Source organism: Abramis brama (assembly GCF_963993115.1).
Source record: "Abramis brama genome assembly, chromosome: 2".
Taxonomy (NCBI): Eukaryota; Metazoa; Chordata; class Actinopteri; order Cypriniformes; family Leuciscidae; genus Abramis; species Abramis brama.
Genome location: NC_139964.1, coordinates 36678588 through 36699029, shown reverse-complemented (window position 1 = coordinate 36699029; position 20442 = coordinate 36678588). Strand labels below are relative to the sequence as shown.

The window sequence follows — 20442 nt, the reverse complement described above, 5'->3', positions numbered from 1 at the left end:
AGACCGGCGGTGTTGTCACGGCGAGTGTACAGTTGAAACTTTTACCTGACGGCGTATATGAGAAATGTATGAAAAATATGTACGTCTAAATGGGCACGTCGCCTTAAAAGACACCTGATACATATGTCGTCTCCATGTAGGTTATATCACCTTTAAAAGCATTTAAAAGTTTGCATTAGTAGATGTATTTGTTATAGGCTATTGCTTTTACAGTAGCCTAATTAGTCAATACTATATATACAGTGGGGAGAACAAGTATTTGATACACTGCCGATTTTGCAGGTTTTCCTACTTACAAAGCATGTAGAGGTCTGTAATTTTTATCATAGGTACACTTCAACTGTGAGAGAAGGAATCCAGAAAATCACATTGTATGATTTTTAAATAATTAATTAGCATTTTATTGCATGACATAAGTATTTGATCACCTACCAACCAGTAAGAATTCCGGCTCTCACAGACCTGTTAGTTTTTCTTTAAGAAGCCCTCCTGTTCTCCACTCATTACCTGTATTAACTGCACCTGTTTGAACTTGTTACCTGTATAAAAGACACCTGTCCACACACTCAATCAAACAGACTCCAACCTCTCCACAATGGCCAAGACCAGAGAGCTGTGTAAGGACATCAGGGATAAAACTGTAGACCTGCACAAGGCTGGGATGGGCTACAGGACAATAGGCAAGCAGCTTGGTGAGAAGGCAACAACTGTTGGCACAATTATTAGAAAATGGAAGAAGTTCAAGATGACGGTCTCACCTCGATCTCACCTCGTGGGGCATCAATGATCATGAGGAAGGTGAGGGATCAGCCCAGAACTACACGGCAGGACCTGGTCAATAACCTGAAGAGAGCTGGGACCACAGTCTCAAAGAAAACCATTAGTAACACACTACGCCATCATGGATTAAAATCCTGCAGCACACGCAAGGTCCCCCTGCTCAAGCCAGCGCATGTCCAGGCCCGTCTGAAGTTTGCCAATGACCATCTGGATGATCCAGAGGAGGAATGGGAGAAGGTCATGTGGTCTGATGAGACAAAAATAGAGCTTTTTGGTCTAAACTCCACTCGCCGTGTTTGGAGGAAGAAGAAGGATGAGTACAACCCCAAGAACAACATCCCAACCGTGAAGCATGGAGGTGGAAACATCATTCTTTGGGGATGCTTTTCTGCAAAGGGGACAGGACGACTGCACCGTATTGAGGGGAGGATGGATGGGGCCATGTATCGCAAGATCTTGGCCAACAACCTCCTTCCCTCAGTAAGAGCATTGAAGATGGGTCGTGGCTGGGTCTTCCAGCATGACAACGACCCGAAACACACAGCCAGGGCAACTAAGGAGTGGCTCCGTAAGAAGCATCTCAAGGTCCTGGAGTGGCCTAGCCAGTCTCCAGACCTGAACCCAATAGAAAATCTTTGGAGGGAGCTGAAAGTCCGTATTGCCCAGCGACAGCCCCGAAACCTGAAGGATCTGGAGAAGGTCTGTATGGAGGAGTGGGCCAAAATCCCTGCTGCAGTGTGTGCAAACCTGGTCAAGAACTACAGGAAACGTATGATCTCTGTAATTGCAAACAAAGGTTTGTGAAAATGACATAAAATAGCAACTCTTATGGTGTATAATTTGCACATAGTCTTTAATCTCTAGGAGAAAGTGAGGAATTTTTAACGCGAGTAATTTTTTTACATTTTATTATTATGCTTGTAAACAGTATAAAGATTACATTAATGACATACAACTTAGAACTTTTGAAGGAATTTGGCTGTTGCTACCGGAATGGTGCCCATTAAAACTCATTCAGTCATCTGCCTTTTTTTCTCAGTTTATTTAACATGTAGGTGTAGACATTTCTCATTTATGACAAGTGATGGTAATTGTTGGTTTCTAATAAAACCATAAACAAAATAGAAACAATTAATGTAATACAAACACATTAGCATGTTTTAAATCATACATCTAAAATCAGCTTTAACAAATTAAATAAATATGTAGGATCAAAGAAACTAAACGAACTAGAATTCAATGTAGGCCTATTCAAAATATCAAACAAGCAAAAGGAACTTGTCAACAACTCAACAATTCCTCACAGGACTGGATCAAAGAGAGGTGGCTTTTTGTATCGAAACACAGAGATTGGATTTAATTAACAAGAAGTCACAGGTAAAATCATTAAGATTTGGTCAGCCAATCAAGTCACATTGAAAGGTAGCAGACTTTCTACACAATATGTATCAAGAGCAGGAAATTAAAAGAAAAAAAAGTTAACAATGATTGATAAGAAAGATAGAAAGATAGAAAAAAAACATGAGGGTAAACGTCTGTGGTGCGACGTAGTTCTTAACGACATTAGTTTCACGCGTCTGTGGTAAAAATACACGAATGTCTCCTTCGGAAGGTAATCCAAGGCACTTTACACACGCCATACTTCCGGCCGCCATACAGTCAAGACTGATCACACCGGTGTGATCTTATCTATGCGTCATTAAAAAGAAACTTCAAACTGAATACTGTTATGACTGTTCTGCTGATGGTTTAGTGCTCTCTAGAGGATGTTTAAAATCGTATGGTGAAATAATAGAAAAACTATATATTGTGATACCTAAAATTACATATATAACGTGTTGGTTACTGGAGTAAAATAAATCGGAAATAGTGTTCAGATTAACCGGGTATACATTTTTTTAATTAAATTCATTATGATCCAAATGGTATGTTTATGATTTTACAGAAGAACTCTGTATAACATGCTGAGATTAAAGTTTTGTCTTGAAGTTTAAAGACAGTCTTAAAATGCTTAATTTAAGAGAGCAGTTGCTGGAGAATAAAAGCAGTCCCAGTGGCAAAATTGCTATTATTATTTAGCTGTTTGTGCGGTTTTATTTATCTTTCAGTGCAAAGTACATTAATAATCCATAAGAAAACAAATTCAGTTTTTCATGTTCTTAGGGTTTTTAAATTGACCTTCAGAGCGCTGATTCAACAGTGAAAATGAAATTGGTAAGCTAATAATAAATCCACTCCACTTTTTTTTTTAAAGATCTACAAGAGACAGTGGGGACTTGATTTACAACATAATTTAATGCAAACAAATCTTTTTTGACTGCTTTGAAGCAAAAAAAATAACTGCGCCACTCACTATCCAATTAAACCTTTCAGAGCAGAGTGCAATGACACCGTGATCAATAAGGAAAAATTACTTGTGCCTACAAAAACAATTGAAAAATGTTAATGTAATAAACAATGCAATAAACAACAATGGCAAATTATATTCAATTGTTTAAAATGAATGTAGCACAAATCACTACATTGAAATATGTCTTTGGACTGAATTGTGAGGATTTTTTTCTGCGCTTGTGCATTTTCTTTAAGTGCAGCATAAACAAGACCAAGTCTAAAATTACAAACAAAACGTTTTTTATTTTATTTCATAGAACTTAGAAAAACACAAAGACAAAACAAAAACAAGCTCGTCTTGCCTACAATGGATTTACATCGTGCTCTTTTTTTCTGCAAATATTTACATTCAGTATGTACATGAAGTGGAAATGAAAAACAATTGCCACAGTAAGATTTAATAGTAATAACAATACCACTATCAACAGCAATGACAATATATATGCGAGTACATACATCGCAAAGTCTGAAACGACAGATGACAAAACAGCGAGATATAGATATAAAAAGTATAAACTGAGGTGTTACGTGTGGTTATCATGTGTTTCCAATACACAGTTTAAGTTTTGATATGGATTTGATGGATGAATATAAAGCAAAAAAGTAGACTCATCTGCTCACCCATTTATGTCCATTTCTAGAATTACATGAGAGATAGATGTTCATTTTTTCAATGTTGAACAAGCCAATCAATATTTGCATTGAAATATATGGAAAAAGATATCATGGAATATCCAGAACTATATCTTCAATAACGTTTCAACTGATTTAAATTAATGGAACATTTACCAAAACTAAACCCTCACCCTAATGTTGTTCCATACCAGTATGACACAAAAGAGAAACTAACTAATAAGAGAACAAACATTTTTGTTCATGCAATTACGATTAATTATGCATAAACATCTGATCTATAAGGTATTTTTAATTGTAATTGCATTGCATGTAAATACTTTTTTTTTTTTTTTTGTCTTCAAAATGTCTCAGTTTGTGTATTACTGTGGAAGGAATGCCATACTGGTTTGACAACATGAGCAAATGAGTACAGAACTTTATTTATCTAAAACCAAATAAGGCTTGAAATAGGAAAATAAAAACCTGGAAAAAAACTTTTAAAAAAAGTTCAGCTCAATTATGGAATGGGATTTATGAACTGTTTATAACTGTTTAAATTAAATTAAATTCATATTATTTGAATTTACCTTTGTAATTTTAATGAACAAAGATGGTAGACTTGGATGAGAATCTTTTTATCTTCCATTTCTTGTGTGTATTCCTTCATTTCATGAATAAATATAGTATCTGCATGTAGCAGAAAAGTTGTCACTGCAAATGTGAATAAAATTCATGTTTGACTCCCATAAAGGCACAGGTTGCTCAGTCTGCCTCTTTCTCTGTTTTTGGTGAGACGTAGGCATGGCCAAAGGGAGCGCAAAGCCATTCAGACTTTCAGCTGGTCAAAAATGTTAATCTACTTTCAAGCCAGCAACAGAAACTGTGCAGACAAAAAACAAAAACAAAAAAAAGTGTTCTTTTCGTATTTTGGAAAAGTACACAAGATAGGTGTGCATTTCCGTCTGCTTATCAGAGTGGTACCATTTTCCGTTTCAGACACTGGACACAAATCACGCACAACATCACATTAATTAAAGCATTTGTACTGTTTACTGTGACTGTACCATATAAATATTTTCACTCAGCACCTCCTCACATTCCCTCCCTTATGCATCTGCTGTTATTGGATGACCCTTCCCAGCATCGTGCTGATTCACAGCCCCAGCAGACAGACAGGGCAGACTGTGCTGGCTTTTCTTGAGCAGCTGTATGCGGTTGTGGCAGTAGAATTTAACAGCCCTCCAGTCCCGGTGGTTAGTGACCAGCAGGGGGCAGAGCTGCAGGCAGCGCTCACAGTCCGCTTTGGCGGGCACACGCAGCTCCATAATGTTTTGCACCAGGTGGGACTCAACAGCTGCCCGCTCTGCTTCAGACCAAGGCCGCTTTAGCACACCACGTTTCCCTGAGACAGAGAGGAGAATGTATGTTAATCATTATTCCTAAGCAAACACTTCACTGAAGCTCTCCCAGGTACACACACACACACACACACACACACACACAGGTCAATGAGCCAGCACTGTGCTGAAGGTCTCAGTGCAAAATCTGGAGTTTTTCCCTAATCTAATTGTGATTTAAATGTCTTAAAATAAACACCAACCATCACAATGGTCTTGCTTATATTTTACCAAAGTAGTATTGTATAATTGTATACATTTGTGATATACTGTAAACATCTACATATATGAACTACTTCTGGGAAATTGTATGTCCCATCATGTCTTTAACATTAGCGGTTCTCTGACCTTTGTCTAATTTTTCTTATCTCTTACTTTTAATCAGTTAAGAAATCTGGAAAGAAACAATAACCAATAATTTGTATTCCAATAATATTTTATTATCCCTATATTGTCCTAATGACAATTTTATGATTGGTTTATGTATTACAAACACTGTGCATTAAGTCATCATGGATTTTATACAATGTAAAAAAATATTTATCAACAGAATAAGACATTTTATAGTTTCTATGCTGTAATAAAGGCTTTGTCAATTAGCACTGCATTATTCATATACTTCATTGTTATTAAAATACCTCAAGATGGTTTGAAAAACGCACCATTTATTGTCGCAATGATGTGTTTGTGGTGCGTCGCAATCTGCTTTTTATTCAGCTACATTATGTGACAGTGTTTAGCACTCCATAATGTTCACATCGCCTCATTTTGGATAAATAAAACGTCAGGTCACGAATAGACCATCTTGTCTCTTTGAATTTAAATCTAGATTTATTCACATTGGCCCATGAAAACTTCTACAAGAACACGCTTGCCTGAAAAAAGAGCAGGGAACAAATTTACATTTTATTAAAACTAGTATTCTAGAATCTAGACCCATGGTCCAACACAATATTTGAAAGCCCCCCAGCCTGCATATAGGCTCAGATATTTATGATAACTCTACAGTAATTGTGAAAGTTGCTTGTTTTCAAACTTTATTTATTAACCGAAACTGAGAATACTGATTTATTAAATGACTGGCCGAGAACCACTGCTTTACATGATGATGCATACAGCTTCCCATAAATGTCATATATGTAGATGTTTACATCACAAAAGTACAAACCTAACCTGCCATAACCAGGGGCCCATGCCATAATGGTAGTTGAACAAACTCCGGGTTACAGGATTAGTTTCAAGTTGGCAAAACCAAAACAATTCAATCAGGCTTTGTTGGTACCATGACGCTGATCATCAACTTTCTCTGTCAACTCAGGCTTTGGTCCTCCTGAGTTCATGGAGCTCATGCACATAACAGTGTGACATCGGTAGCGAACAGCCAATCGTATGCCTTGAAACTTCTCGCGAGAGAATCAGCAAGATTAATTTCTTCTGCCGAAGATTAAGAGATTGAAGAATATGAAGTACATAAATGCATTTACACATACCAGTGCAAGTGAAAGTTGTGAAATTACTTTATATAGTTGATAATATACAGTATATATTTTTGGGGTATACAGAGACTCGAACAAGTAAGCTCAAATGTAGTCATTTTTAAAGTTTTATCTACTGATTACAAATCTTATTTATATTATATATGATCAGTACATATTTATATTCATTTAAACTAAATGCTTAATAAAAATTGTTAAACTAAAATTGCTCATGTCTAATGGATTATGGGTAGGCTATACTAATTATATAAATAATATAAAATAATTATAATGAATAATCATCTAGATTATTATCTAGCTATATCCAGACAATTTTGTCTTTAAAAATCACCATACAGTGACCTTTAATTTGGAGCAAGAGAAACTAGGGGAGTGGCTTTAATGTGTCACTTTGCTGACAGCTGATTGGTTCAATTTCAGTTTGAGATCTTACACAGAACATAACCTGCTTGCTATGACAACGAACACCGCTAAAAGCCAGGGTTGGCGCAAACCAAACTGAAACATACCTGTCTAGCCACCTAAACTGGCTTCATGGGCCCCCAGATATGTCAATATTCTGGTTACAAGAAATCTGAATAAGACAGCTGCCAAATGCTTACTTTTTTTGTTGCTCTCACCTATTCTTAGTTAGTTTAGCTACACTGTACAAAGGTCGCAAAATCTGTGTTTTTTGTTTTTTTTGTTTTATGTAATTCAATAACCCTTGTTTAACTGCATTGCACATGTAAACATGGATTGCAGTCACAATCATCAGTGTCATCCTCAGGCCCTGGAAATGAGGTGTACAAAGAAGTAGTCACACTGTATGATACAATCATACTGTCAGACTCACCAGTCTTGGGCTGTCCTGAGGCCTTTTTGCCGTTCATCTTCTTAGGCCGGGGGGTTTTGCTGTTGCTTGTGGTTTTCTTCATCATAATGGTGGTTGCAGGAGATGGTGCTTCTGGATTCTCTTTACTCTGCTCAACATCTGAATCCTCTGACAGAGAGTCAGCAGAGTTTCCTGACAACACTGAAAGGGGTGTGAAAAGAAGTATGACTGATGTGTCCAATACTCTTTATTTACACCTGCCATGTGCTTGACACAACAAACTCACTCACCATCTAACTCCAGACAGATGTGATGTAAACTCATTCCTCGGAACAGGACGCCATCTCTCTCTCCACATAGTACCACCCGACCAATCAGACCCATTAGCCCTGGGTCTTGGCCGATGGTTGCACAGCTTTGCGTTACATGATACTCTTTCTGCAAAAAGCTTTCCAAGCGCTGTGTGGCAGCCCCGCGGTGCCCTTCCTCCTCGCCCTCACTTAACAACAGGAGCTGCGTAAGTATCGCCACCTGTCTGCGGACGCGTGTCTGCGTCAGTGCCCGTGGGTAACGTGTACCACTGGATCGAGCCAAGCTGCGTAGTAAATCTGTCCCCCGCAGCGGAGTGGCAGGTGAATGATATGGCCGGGCAAACACGTAGGGGTTCTGTGGATCGATTCCCACACCAGCACGAGTCTGCAAAAGCACCTCCAGACAGGCTTCAGAATGTGGCGGGAGGATGAGCGGCTGCACGCGGCCACGTTTCCCTTGGACCCCAACGCGAGGGAGATGGGGGAGGACCAACCGCTCGAATGGTGAGAGTGAGGCCTCGAGTGGGGTTAGAGCTTGTGGGGCACCAGGTGCCATGGGGGTGGGGCACTGGGGTGTGATGCGGGCCTGGTACTCGAAGATGGTGAGTTTGGAGACTTCGCATTCACGGCGACGGTTGTAAAGGATGAGAAGGGCCAGGCTGGAGTGACAGAGGAGACGCCAGGCCTCAGCTGACTGTGGCGAGCGGGAGAGAGAGATGAAGGCAGAGTGCTGCAGCCGGCGCAGGTACAACACCAGGGAAGAGAGGGCGGAAAGAAGTGGGAGCATGTGGGGTCGACGTGAACTAAGAAAAGAGAAAAAGAACAAAAGTAAGGGCATGAGTTTAGAGAGACTGGAGGATAAATTCTAACAGTAAATAATTTGTGTCTACACTGGACACGACAGCAGCAAATCCATTTGACCTTTGTGTCAGAAGTGCAGGCATGTGGAGTATGTCAAATAAAACAGGGCATCAGTTTACCGTCAGGGATTTGTCGTATCGCAACGCATCCAGTGTCGACAGCATCACTGATTATAATGGGTTCTATTGTCTTTTGTCGTGTCATTTCACATCACTTGCTTTCGGTGTATACACAGTAGAGGTCTTCTCGGGTCCTAAAATCAGTACCCGTCCCGAATAATTTCTTACCCAAACCCGACGTGCATAAAATAAAATAAAAAAACAACCCGAGACAGACCCGATAAAATTTAGACCCGAGTCCGATCCGACAGCATTTATTTTCGAACCCAACTGGACCCGGACGTAAACGGCATTGCCGTGTGCACAGGCTGCAGCCCCGCAGTCAGTCAGGAAAAATCCTGTTGTCCTGCTGACTGATTTCCATTAATTTAATTTATTGATTTACTTATTTATTTTTAATTTATATTTTTGCCTGCCCAATGGATACAAGTTATTTCTGAGTTCAGCTTTCAATTGTGACCAGTGTATTGGAAAAATAAACTTGATAGCTTGATAAAAATTAAATCGATAGCCTTATAAATCATGGATGCGCTAGTGTTGTCTGCAACGCTATTTACCTCACTCCGGCGAAGGGCTTTAAAGCCCTTCACCTTCTTACTAGAGGGTGTGAGAGATGACACTTCGATTGACATTGTTCACCGTACTCCATGGAAGATCTTGCAAACAGCGAGTCTAAAATCCATGCTGACAGCGCTCGTTGTAACGGTAGGCAATAATTGTGGTGCAGTGCGGATACGGAGAGAACTTAGAAAAAGTGAGATAAATGTTGTCAAAGAATTGCTCTAAATAAAATTTTGTTAAATGCTCAACATAGTTTAAAAGAATTTGGGTCTTCTCGGGGTCCATTCGGAAAAAGCACATTTATTTTAAATGACCAGAGACCCGAGGCCACTAATACTGAACCCGAGACACTCAGTCTTGGATCTGAACCCACTCAGGTCTCGGGTCGGACTTCGGGTTTTCGGATCCAAGTGGACCCGCGAAGACCTCTAATACATGGTGTAATATCAATTGAAAATGTCTGACCTTGATAGGTCAGTCTTATCCTCCGCTCCGCTTTCTTCTTCTCTCCCTCCATTGTCCTCTCTCGCTTCTTTCGAAGATCCTGACTCCTTCACATGCTCCGCAAACACTGAAGTGGGCACCACCTCTTTTGTCTTCACAAAAATGTCTATCTCCTCATTCTCCTTTTTTATTTTTCGTCCTCCTTTTCTGGAAGGAGTAGCAGAAGTAGGTGGGCTCCTCTTTAACACAGACACTGGAACACCTCCTCCCCTGGGCGGAGTTGTCAGGGCTGGGGCAAGACTTTTGCGAATAGGGCTAGAGAGGGCAGGGCTCCTTCTGACTGGAGACAAAGCAGGAGGTGACTGTGGCGTTTCCACCACTACACCTGGCACAGGAGCTACTTGGAGGCATTGGGAATGTTTGCTCGATGATGGGAGAGATGAGTGTACACAATGAGAGTTACCAGAGGCGCGTGCTTGCTCCAGGGCAGAGCGCACATCAGGCTGGTGGGCATGGTGTTTGTTCAGATGGCGTGGGAGAGATCGGAAGTGACGGCCACAGTAGACACAGCGCTGTTTCTGTGCCATGGTGCTCTGCCCACGACCCACTGACACACTGACACTATTAGAAGGAACTCCTGCAGGTGGTGGGCACTTAAACACAGGTCTGGAACGAGCAGTGGTCTGCAGAGGGGAGGTTGGGATGGAAAGTGGAAATGAGGGAGGATGTCTGGGGGATCGTTGAGGTGCCTTTCTCTTGGCATGTGCAGCAGGAGAGGAGAGGGCTTTGTGCCTCTTGCGGCGGTGAGATGTTCGCATGTGCATCTCTCCATTGGCATCATCCGAGTCGGGGTCTGAATCACTGGGCTCAGAGTGAGAGAGAGGGGAGGACGAGGGAGAGAGAGACCAGGAAGGTGTGATGTATTCCGACACAGAAAGAGAAAGTGGAATTGGGCAGGACTCTTCCTCCTGAGAGAGAAAAAAGCACATACATTTCAAAGATCTGTTGAAGAGTAAGTAATCTGAAAGGCATTAGGTGAAATTAGGTGTTTACACCCATTTTACTTCTGAAACATATATAAATGACAAACTTATAAGTCTCATGACTGAAAGTGAAAACTGTAGGGCAGAACTTAATTTTATCCACCAGGAAATGACTGAACACCACCAGCACTCCCTTTGAAGAGGTTTTTGACTAGGATGAAGTGACCCTCAGGAGCATCTAGATGAATTCAAATGGTCATCCTTCTTGTCGATGAATTGCTATTATTGTCTTAACCTTCATTAAATTGTCAACTGGCATGTTGTTAATCAGTTTTTTTTTAAAGGCAATTAGAAAATTGATGGGTCACGCTGCAGGCCCCCAATCCACCTGGGCCCATATGCACATGCATAGCTTGCATACCCACACGCTACGCCACTGAATTTACCAATTTTCAAACCACAAAGTCGTTGAATATGTAAATCTCCAAGGCTTTCGTGAAAACTACAGATTATACTTTGCAGACTATACAGCATTTTTGTATCCGTGCCCGGGGACAGTTGGCTCGACAGAGGGTTATTAACAGAACAATTCATTTAAGGGTAGGTTTATCACTGAAAATTGTGTCATAATATACCTACTCTTTAAACTGCATTTTGGTAAAAATGAAACCCTATACCATAGAGGTGTGCAATATATATTGTCTACGATGATATCGTGATTGTTGTTTTAATGATGTGCGGTCTGACATTATCGAGTATGTCCCTCACTTTACAGAAACACATCTAGAGAGCACATGCATACACTAGTGTGTTAGACTAGTGTGTTTGTGCATTTAGAGTGCACACTTTCACTGCATGATTTAGTCTATTAAAATGGATTTAAAATGCCCTCAATATTCAAGATAAGGGGCAAAAATACCTCTGCATGTCATTTATATTTATATCATTTAATATAGTTAAATCAACCTCACATGAAGAGTTCCATTTTTTCTCCAAATATAAGCACAATTACAAATTTTATACACAGTTCAATAAACAAGAATGTAAAATTAAGAATTCAATTTTAGACAAAATATTGCCTGATTTTGCTCTATTTCACCAACAAAAATAGTTCCAAACAGCCACAGGACTGCTTTGTGTCTCTGAGCAACACAAGGCAGTGAATGAATGAATTGTTTGACTGAAGGATTCAATGATTCACTCATTAAGACAGTCAAATGCTTCGTTCCTGAATGAATCAGCCGTTTGAATGAATTAGTTGAATGTCAATGACTCACTCACAAAAATATCTTTATAAAGGTAAAAATGCCCTTGAAATGTAAAAATCTATTTAAATTTATGGAAAAGATGATTTCTGTCACTGCTGTGAACTGACCACCACACAGAATATGAAGAATATCAAAAACTTTAGGAGTCAGCTATCCACGGCAGTCCTAAATCTGCCAAGGTATCAACAGAATAAACACTAAGCAAAATATCGTCTAATTATTGTTATCGATAAAATCCCAGAAAATATCGAAATATAAATTTGTGTCAATATCGCACACCCTTACTATGGTTATAGCTTTCTTACCTGTACGTGACAACGTTTTGCTTCGGGGGGTTGGGGTGAACTAACAGAACTTTCAGTTTTCCTGTCCGTTTGGCCTAAAACACTGTGTTCATGGTCATCCACACTGAAATGTTGACTACAAACACAGGTTTTTCTCTTCGTATTTATGATTCTTTGCAGCCCTTAGACACTGCCTACAATATGTTGGATGCTTAACTGGGAACCGAAAGTAACACTCCCACCAAACGTTTAATCTTTGAATTCTTGCAACAGGGAACAATACAAGTTGACACCATTATGACTAAACGTTTGTTAAGAAGCAAGGTGGTATTTTGACTCTGGCATGCGTATCCATAACAGACTGGAGGAAGTGGCCTTGGATGGCAACATGCCCAGTGCATTATGGGTGTTGAAGTTTTCCTACCTATTTGGCAAAAGAGAAAACGGATGCCTTTTTTCCCCGTTTTCTCTAGTCAGGTAGCACAGATTTTTTAAAAATGATAATTTTTTACTGTATAGGCAGCCAAGTTTTACTGAAAGCCCATTTTGCCAGTGCTCTTTAAGTTGAATTTAAACAAAGTAGTACATACTGGATGGAACTGTAGGAAAATGATGGAAATGTTAGTATGCAGTGGTGCTTATATTTATGGTGCATTTACACTGATGGCCAGGGGCGCAACAATCATTTCAGGAGTAAGGGGGACAGGATCTTCAGCATAAGGCCTGAAAATTACTTGTTGCTTGTTAACTGGGTGTGTAGTCTATGATTGTGCATTTGTAAAAACTGAACTTATACCTTTTTAATGTTGCTCTCGTGGTCCAAACTGCAATCAAAGCTACTAGGAGGCACAGTGCCATGGAAACCCTGAGAGGGGGAGGAAACATCATCACAAAATTTTAGAGTGTGACTATAAAGTCCCACTAACATTCTCACACATACAGTACACATGAATAAATCAAGTACCATGCAAATAAACAAATATCAAAAACACATCTAAATGATCAAATTTGACGCAATTTGCACACAACTAGTATCACTAAGTGCAAAAGGAGCTTAGAGCATTGAGATGTGCTGGCCATTGTCATGGTTACACTTACCACAGCGTTTTCTCCCCACTCCGTCAAACTGTAATCCACAGTGATCTCCTCCCCCTTAGTGATGTCGCGGATCGCTATGACAATCAGTCGCACTTGATTTCCACAGTGCACTTCCCGAATGCGGCAGTTTGGTGGTGGGGGGTACGAGACAGCTCCCCTCAATCCGCTAGAGCCCTCCTCACTCACACTGCATGGGAGAAAACTACATCAGACAGCAATACACCTAAACAAACTGATATAGATTAACTTGCGTGTACAATAACATTTTAAAGGGGTCATGAACTGGCTATTTTAATTTTTTTATATTGATGTCTGAGGTCAACTTATGACGTTCGCTTGGTTTTTACATTCAAAAACATCAAAATGAAAAAGTAATAGGCTATTTTCTACCCTGGTTTTGAGCCTAGCTCCTGAAACGCTCGGTTTTTATGGGCGTGCCGCATTGAAGACTTGGAAGTAAACACCCACTGCTATGATTGGATAATAGTTTTGCATATTATAATGAGTTTCATGTAATGCGTGAATCGGTGGGTGGGGCTAAACAGGCAGTGTTGAAGTAGGCGTTGATCTTCTTCTGCGGAGGCGGTGTTTGATTATGAAGGACCAAAAATGACAGAACGAAAAATAAATAAATAAATAAATAAAAGTAGAAATAAATAAATAAATGCAGAAATAATAGTGAAAATAAATACATTTTGGTAATATAAATGGCTATTTCTGTATTTTTACATGTATTTATTTATTTATTTATGCATTTCTATATGTATTTATACATTTATTTATATATTTATGTATTTATATATTTATTTATTTATATATGTATTTATTTATACATTTATTTATTTCTACATTTATTTATTTCTGTATTTCCACATTTCTACATTTATTTATTTCTGTATTTCCACATTTCTGCATTTATTTATTTCTGTATTTCCACATTTCTACATTTATTTTTCCCTGCGCATGTATGCTAATTGACCAATGGCTAAGCCACGCCCCCAAACGCGATGAGCCAATCACAGTACGCATAGCTAACCCAATACACTCGGACATTCTCTGCTTCCTCGTCCATTGCAATGCATTGCGGTTATCAGTTTTCATTCGTTTTTATGTTTTTTCTTGTCATTTTGACTTTTAAACAGCGTGTGTGTGTGATTTTGGTTGGGTGACAGTTGTAGGTTACAGTTTGACAAGAGTTTACAGTTTGACAAAAGTACAATGTTGTGTTTTACACAAATATAAGTAGGCTAAACACTTTGCAGTTTTAATTATGTCCTGTATGAACAAAATGGAGTATGTTTTTATGTTTCCACTGTTCGATCGCGCCCGCTCTCTGACACAAACACACACAGACACACAAACACACACACACATTCCAGCAATGCAATCTTGACATCGCAGCCTGTTCATTATTCTGCGCTCACACCAAACGCGAATAGAGCGTAAAATTCGCGCCTATCCGCGTCTAGTTCGACGCTTGAACATTTTGAATCCAAAGCGAATAGGACGCGCGTATAAAGCGAGCGTTTGAAGCGAAATAGCACCAAACTATAACGTTTACACTGTGAACTGTAAATCTTTGTTCTGGAGCTGAAGCTTATCGACCTTCTCAACAATAAAATTATTAATATAACCCTCCAATGCATATTTAAGGCCCTTTTGGTGACATCGAGATGATATATAATCTTTCTGTCTCCAAAAAATCATCAATTGCCTCCTGTGAAATGTCTCCTACTGTGACAGCTGCCAAAGCGCCTGTTACCGAATGTTGACTGTTTGTCCGAGTGAGTGGAGGGGGCGTGGCTTAGCCATTGGTCAATTAGCATACATGCGCAGGGAAAAATAAATGTAGAAATGTGGAAATACAGAAATAAATAAATGTAGAAATGTGGAAATACAGAAATAAATAAATGTAGAAATGTGGAAATACAGAAATAAATAAATGTAGGAATAAATAAATGTATAAATAAATACATATATAAATAAATAAATATATAAATAAATGTATAAATACATAAATAAATACATATAGAAATGCATAAATAAATAAATAAATACATGTAAAAATACAGAAATAGCCATTTATATTACCAAAATGTATTTATTTTCACTATTATTTCTGCATTTATTTATTTATTTCTACTTTTATTTATTTATTTATTTATTTTTCGTTCTGTCATTTTTAGTCCTTCATATTTGATACCCTTTGACGTCATAGATCCCCACTTTGAAAAACTTTGTCGTTCGCTGTGCCTGGTGTCAATAAAAGCTTTTATTGGACTAACAAGGATGTTTTCAGTTCTGAAACTTACAGGATATTCTTATAGTATGATGACCTCTTATATGTCAAAAGCTCAAGGAAAATTTGATTTCTCAGTTCATCACCCCTTTAAAACGTGCATCCTCCCGATCAATTTTGAGCATCCAGATGGTATAATCAAACATATCTTGTGGAGCGCTCTCGGAGTATGCATCTATTTGTAATTAAACTGTTTGACTTCAAAGATTTCTTATCCTGTTGCGCCCTTCTATAGGCCATGACCAGCGACTAGTCGATGTCAAGCTTAAAGCGTCATGGCAGAGTATGCGCAACCCCTAGTATACATGTGTTTTTTGTTGAGTATCATTCATACATCAGACTGTTATGGCTCATATATGCAATTCATTGCAATTCAATGATAATTGAGAGATGGTTAAATAAATGTTCCCCAAAAGCTTGTTGTGTCAAGGAAACATGGAAAAATCTAAAAAAAAATGTTTTTGGAATAATCAAGTAAACCCAAGTTGCTTCAGTCCAATAACTGCTGATCTTATATTTACTTTATAAGAATCATGAAAGATTTCACAGCAAAAAAGATTTACTTGTTAAAAAAGTATAACTATCAATCAGATGGCAGAAGGCATGAAGCAGATTGTGTAAATTTTTCAGTAAAAATTTTGTCATACATTTTTATAGGCCCTACCCTAGTAATTTGCATATTAAATATGATACAACAGGCTAATATATTTATAAATAGGCATTATACTTATTGTTTAACAGAATTTTACAAAGAATGTTTACTTTAAGTTATGAGAGAATATGTTTTAAAAATGTGGCTACATTTTTTTAATACGCATTGCCAAACAAGCATTCTTTTTTAAACTAATTCATACCCCCAACATATCCTGGGCAAAATCACACAAACAAAATAAAAAAAATAAAATAAAAGTCACACATCAAATATATATATATAAATATATAAAATTATATATAATTTTTTTTTTTTCACTATGACTTAACGCAGCAATAAACAGATACAAACACACACATACCATGAGCCCTGGCACACACACACACACACACACACACACACACACACACACAAACTGGCCCAAAGAAAATAAACACGTTGCAATAACATACACAACCAGCATTCCAGTAATCCCCCACCTCGATATACACACAACTACATCTCTCGACCACACAACAAACACAATTACTTGCTATCTCCTCCTAGCATGCACACAGATACACACATGCAGTCTCTCTAGTCAGACCACACACACACACACACACACACACACACACACACACACACACACTCACCAGAGCTGAGCAGATTGTGTTTCATAGTATGGTCCATCAGCAGCAGGGACTCCGTGTTTGTCCTCACGACCGTCACCTGAAACACACATATTATAGGGTCTCACATAGATATTTGCACACTTATACTATCTCTGAAACATACACAAATATAATGTTAAGCTGTATGGTTTACTTGAAAGAGTAATGGTACATTCACACTTACAGTGATTGAATCACTGGAGGTTGACTGGTCACTTTGTTGCTGCTAACTGCTGTCAGTGTGAATACCACTTGACAATAGAGCTTGGCTCCTTATTTCTCGATCCAATTTCTCTCTTTTTTTTATCATTTTCTGTTTTCTTACATATCAATTAAAGAAACAAAAAGGACAAAAAAAAAACAACATTTTACCTTTCTCTGGTCCATAGCTGTTCTCTGACATGCTCTCTTCCTCATCCTCTGTGGCGAAGACTCTGTCGCACACCTTCACTGGTGTCCCTTTCCTTTTCCTTCCACAGCCACGTCTACGAAACACACACACACACACACCATCATCATCATCATCATCACATTAAACGGACAGCCTGAACAACTTAATCAGCAACAAAACATAAATCACCCAGACGAATCAATAACCTGGACACATCAGTGGATCAATGGAAATCACAGCACAAATCCTATTCAGTCTTACTTCTCTAAACCAAAAATGTGGAAGGAAAACATGTTTAATTAAGACTCGTATAATGCACCTCTATTTGTTACTAAAAATAGCACCGCCTATACAATTAATCTTTTATACCTGGCTTAACTAAAGGAAGCCCGTCAACTGATCTGAATCATTATGTGTTAAGCACATCAGAAATATAATATAATGCTCATCGTAGCAAGCACCACTAATTAATCCACTACACATTCACTCTTCTTCTTCAAGAAGAAGAATCAGTTAGGTAGAATCTATATATGTACATAATAACAGAACTCTGATCTAGAGAAGTTTTCCTCGCAAATCAATAATCCATAAAATCTTCAACAGTGGGTAACTGACCACATAAACGTGTGAGCTGCTGTTAATAGAGCAGTGTATGAAAGCCAAAGATTCGTTTTCCACAGATGCAGCGGTGAATGCTTAATTAGACACGTGTAGAGATGTGCAGTCTCTTGGTTACAGATGTGTTCAGTGTGTGTGTCGTGCCTGACGTATTCATTGAGCTGTGATAAGACTTAGTCTTGCCGACTGGATATTGATCTGCCGACCCTCCATCTGGACCCGAGAGCATATGTTTGCGTGCGCTTGTGTGCATGCAGGCGGGCGGATTCATATGTTCATCCCTCGATTCACCATTTCAGGTCAGCTTAATAAAGAACTGAGATGGAGATAATTACAAAGACGATAAAAAACAAGTCTATGAAACGTAATAAGAGTACATGATGGCAGTATTAAACTGATGTGAATGATGGAAGTGGGTCAATGACATATAAAGCTTAAGTCGGCAAAGTAACACTTCGAGTGTCTACAGTGCCTAACATATTATTTTGTGTTTGTATTTTTTATTCATATTAACTCATAATTATTGCATTCTAGTTGCCAGGTATTTTGTATTTTTAGCATCCAATTTTACTTTTAAAGACAGAAACATATTCATACTTGTATACGTATACCAGTAATGCATTCAATATAATAATTCACAATCTTTTTTTTTTTTTTTGTTCACTTCGACCTATTATGTGTTGGTTTAAATCAGAGAATGTCTGATAAGGGGAGAAGTTCCACTCTCAGTAAACTTCCGGCTTCTGAACTGGTTGCAGTTCCACTCTGGTTCCATATGAGGGCGCTCACAGGACGAGTGCAGAATGAATGGAGGTCTATGGCGCTATACCCCTCAAAATCCACTTTTCTCAGGATATAATTTTTTGTCTAGTAATTTGAATGTTGTATTCAAAAGAAGATGCAAAGAAATTACACATTGCTGGGTGTTAGATTTTTTAGAGTCACTTATTTGCTTTTAAAATGTCAATGACGTCATACACATCGTACGACCAGAGATACTGCTTTACGGCAATCCTTCAGTCACTTTGGTGCTTTCGCGCTCTGCACTTTCTTTTCTCTCGAGGCATCGACAACACAGCTGACACAGGTAAATACACGTGCTAGAAGAGTTTTTGTTTTGTTTGTTTCTGGTCCCGCTTCGGATGCCACGATGCCATCAAGCGGCATCTCTGGTCGTAATCAGTCCTTCACTGACCAATCAGCGTTCATTAGCAGAATGCTAGCGTGTTATGGGCAACAACAACTCAACCTATAAGAAATCGAAAGGACATAAGTACTCGTTCATTCAACTTTCGACCTATAACCCATGTTGAACTTGCAAAACCTATAATCAAATCTGAGATTTCTCAACAGCAATCGGGTGAAATAGACAAATTTAGCCGTCTAGACCCATAGATTCCCATTAATTTTGCACTCATGGGCGATCGCCCCCAGTGGAACAACCACCAAAATTCGGTACAGTAGGACTTAATAGGGAGTGGCCAGGCTCTCCGTAGACGGGCTCTGGTTAAATCAAGAATTGACATGGTTGTACCACCTGATAAATATCAGTTTAAAACTAATTTTACATTGAACAGGCTTCTACTTGGATGCCTGTATTAGCTTTAGCCTATATGCTAACAAGTTCATACATAGAATTTTTAAATACAATAAAGAAGTTGATGATAAAATAGCATTTTCCTAGTTTCTCATTGGTTGTACCTGACATGGAAAGTGTACCAATCTACCCATACTTTAAAAGTAGCTATTTTTATCAGTATTTGAGAGAGATCTACAAACCTTTTCACTCTGCCACAAAAGATCAATTGGGCTCCTCTGGATGCTGCATTAACATGCTTACTCTTTATTACCATTACTCTTATTACCAGTTCATAATAAAAGACCTATGTGTTCACTTAAAGGTGCACTGTGTAATTTTTAGCGGCATCTAGTGGTGAGGTTGTGAATTGCAAACAACAGAAGTTACGGTGGCTGACAGGAAAAGACGTCGTCGTCGTCTGAGACAGCAGCGAGTAGCCAGTTAAGCAATGAGGTTTCTTTACAAAGATAAATTAAGAAATTAGGTTTACTTAATTATTCAGTAAAATGATATGTTATTGCAAATATTATTGTTACTTGTTATTGTTGAGACTGTACTTCTACCCCTTACAGCCTTGTTTTCATTTGTGTTAAATTAAATAAGGGGTACATAAGTTCCATTGTGACAGCTGCACTGATTCAGAAAAGAAAGGATTCAAAAATAAGGATGTGACAGTAGTTCAGATTTGATTTGCATTGTTACATATATGCTAGATAGCTGTTTTAAGCAACATGACAAAAAACACACACTTAACACACACCATGACACTTGTAAGTTCATAAAAAAACACAAAAAATAAATGGCATATAGTGCAAAACATTATTAATT

At 38.5% G+C, this 20442-nt stretch overlaps 1 protein-coding gene across 1 annotated transcript in view; it reads right to left on the bottom strand.

Moving 5' to 3' along the window:
* Positions 1–3394: 3394 nt before the first annotated feature.
* Positions 3395–20442, bottom strand: part of LOC311078321 (uncharacterized protein) — a 25017-nt gene continuing 7969 nt past the window's right edge. Inside the window, exons 2-9 of the mRNA XM_084107068.1 lie at positions 17399–17511; positions 17009–17084; positions 13423–13609; positions 13121–13189; positions 9811–10757; positions 7784–8607; positions 7515–7694; positions 3395–5188 (exon numbers count right to left, since the gene is read on the bottom strand). Of these exons, the coding sequence (XP_083963194.1) occupies positions 4893–5188; positions 7515–7694; positions 7784–8607; positions 9811–10757; positions 13121–13189; positions 13423–13609; positions 17009–17084; positions 17399–17511 (2692 nt within the window). The 3' untranslated portion in view covers positions 3395–4892. The remainder of the gene's footprint in view (positions 5189–7514; positions 7695–7783; positions 8608–9810; positions 10758–13120; positions 13190–13422; positions 13610–17008; positions 17085–17398; positions 17512–20442) is intronic.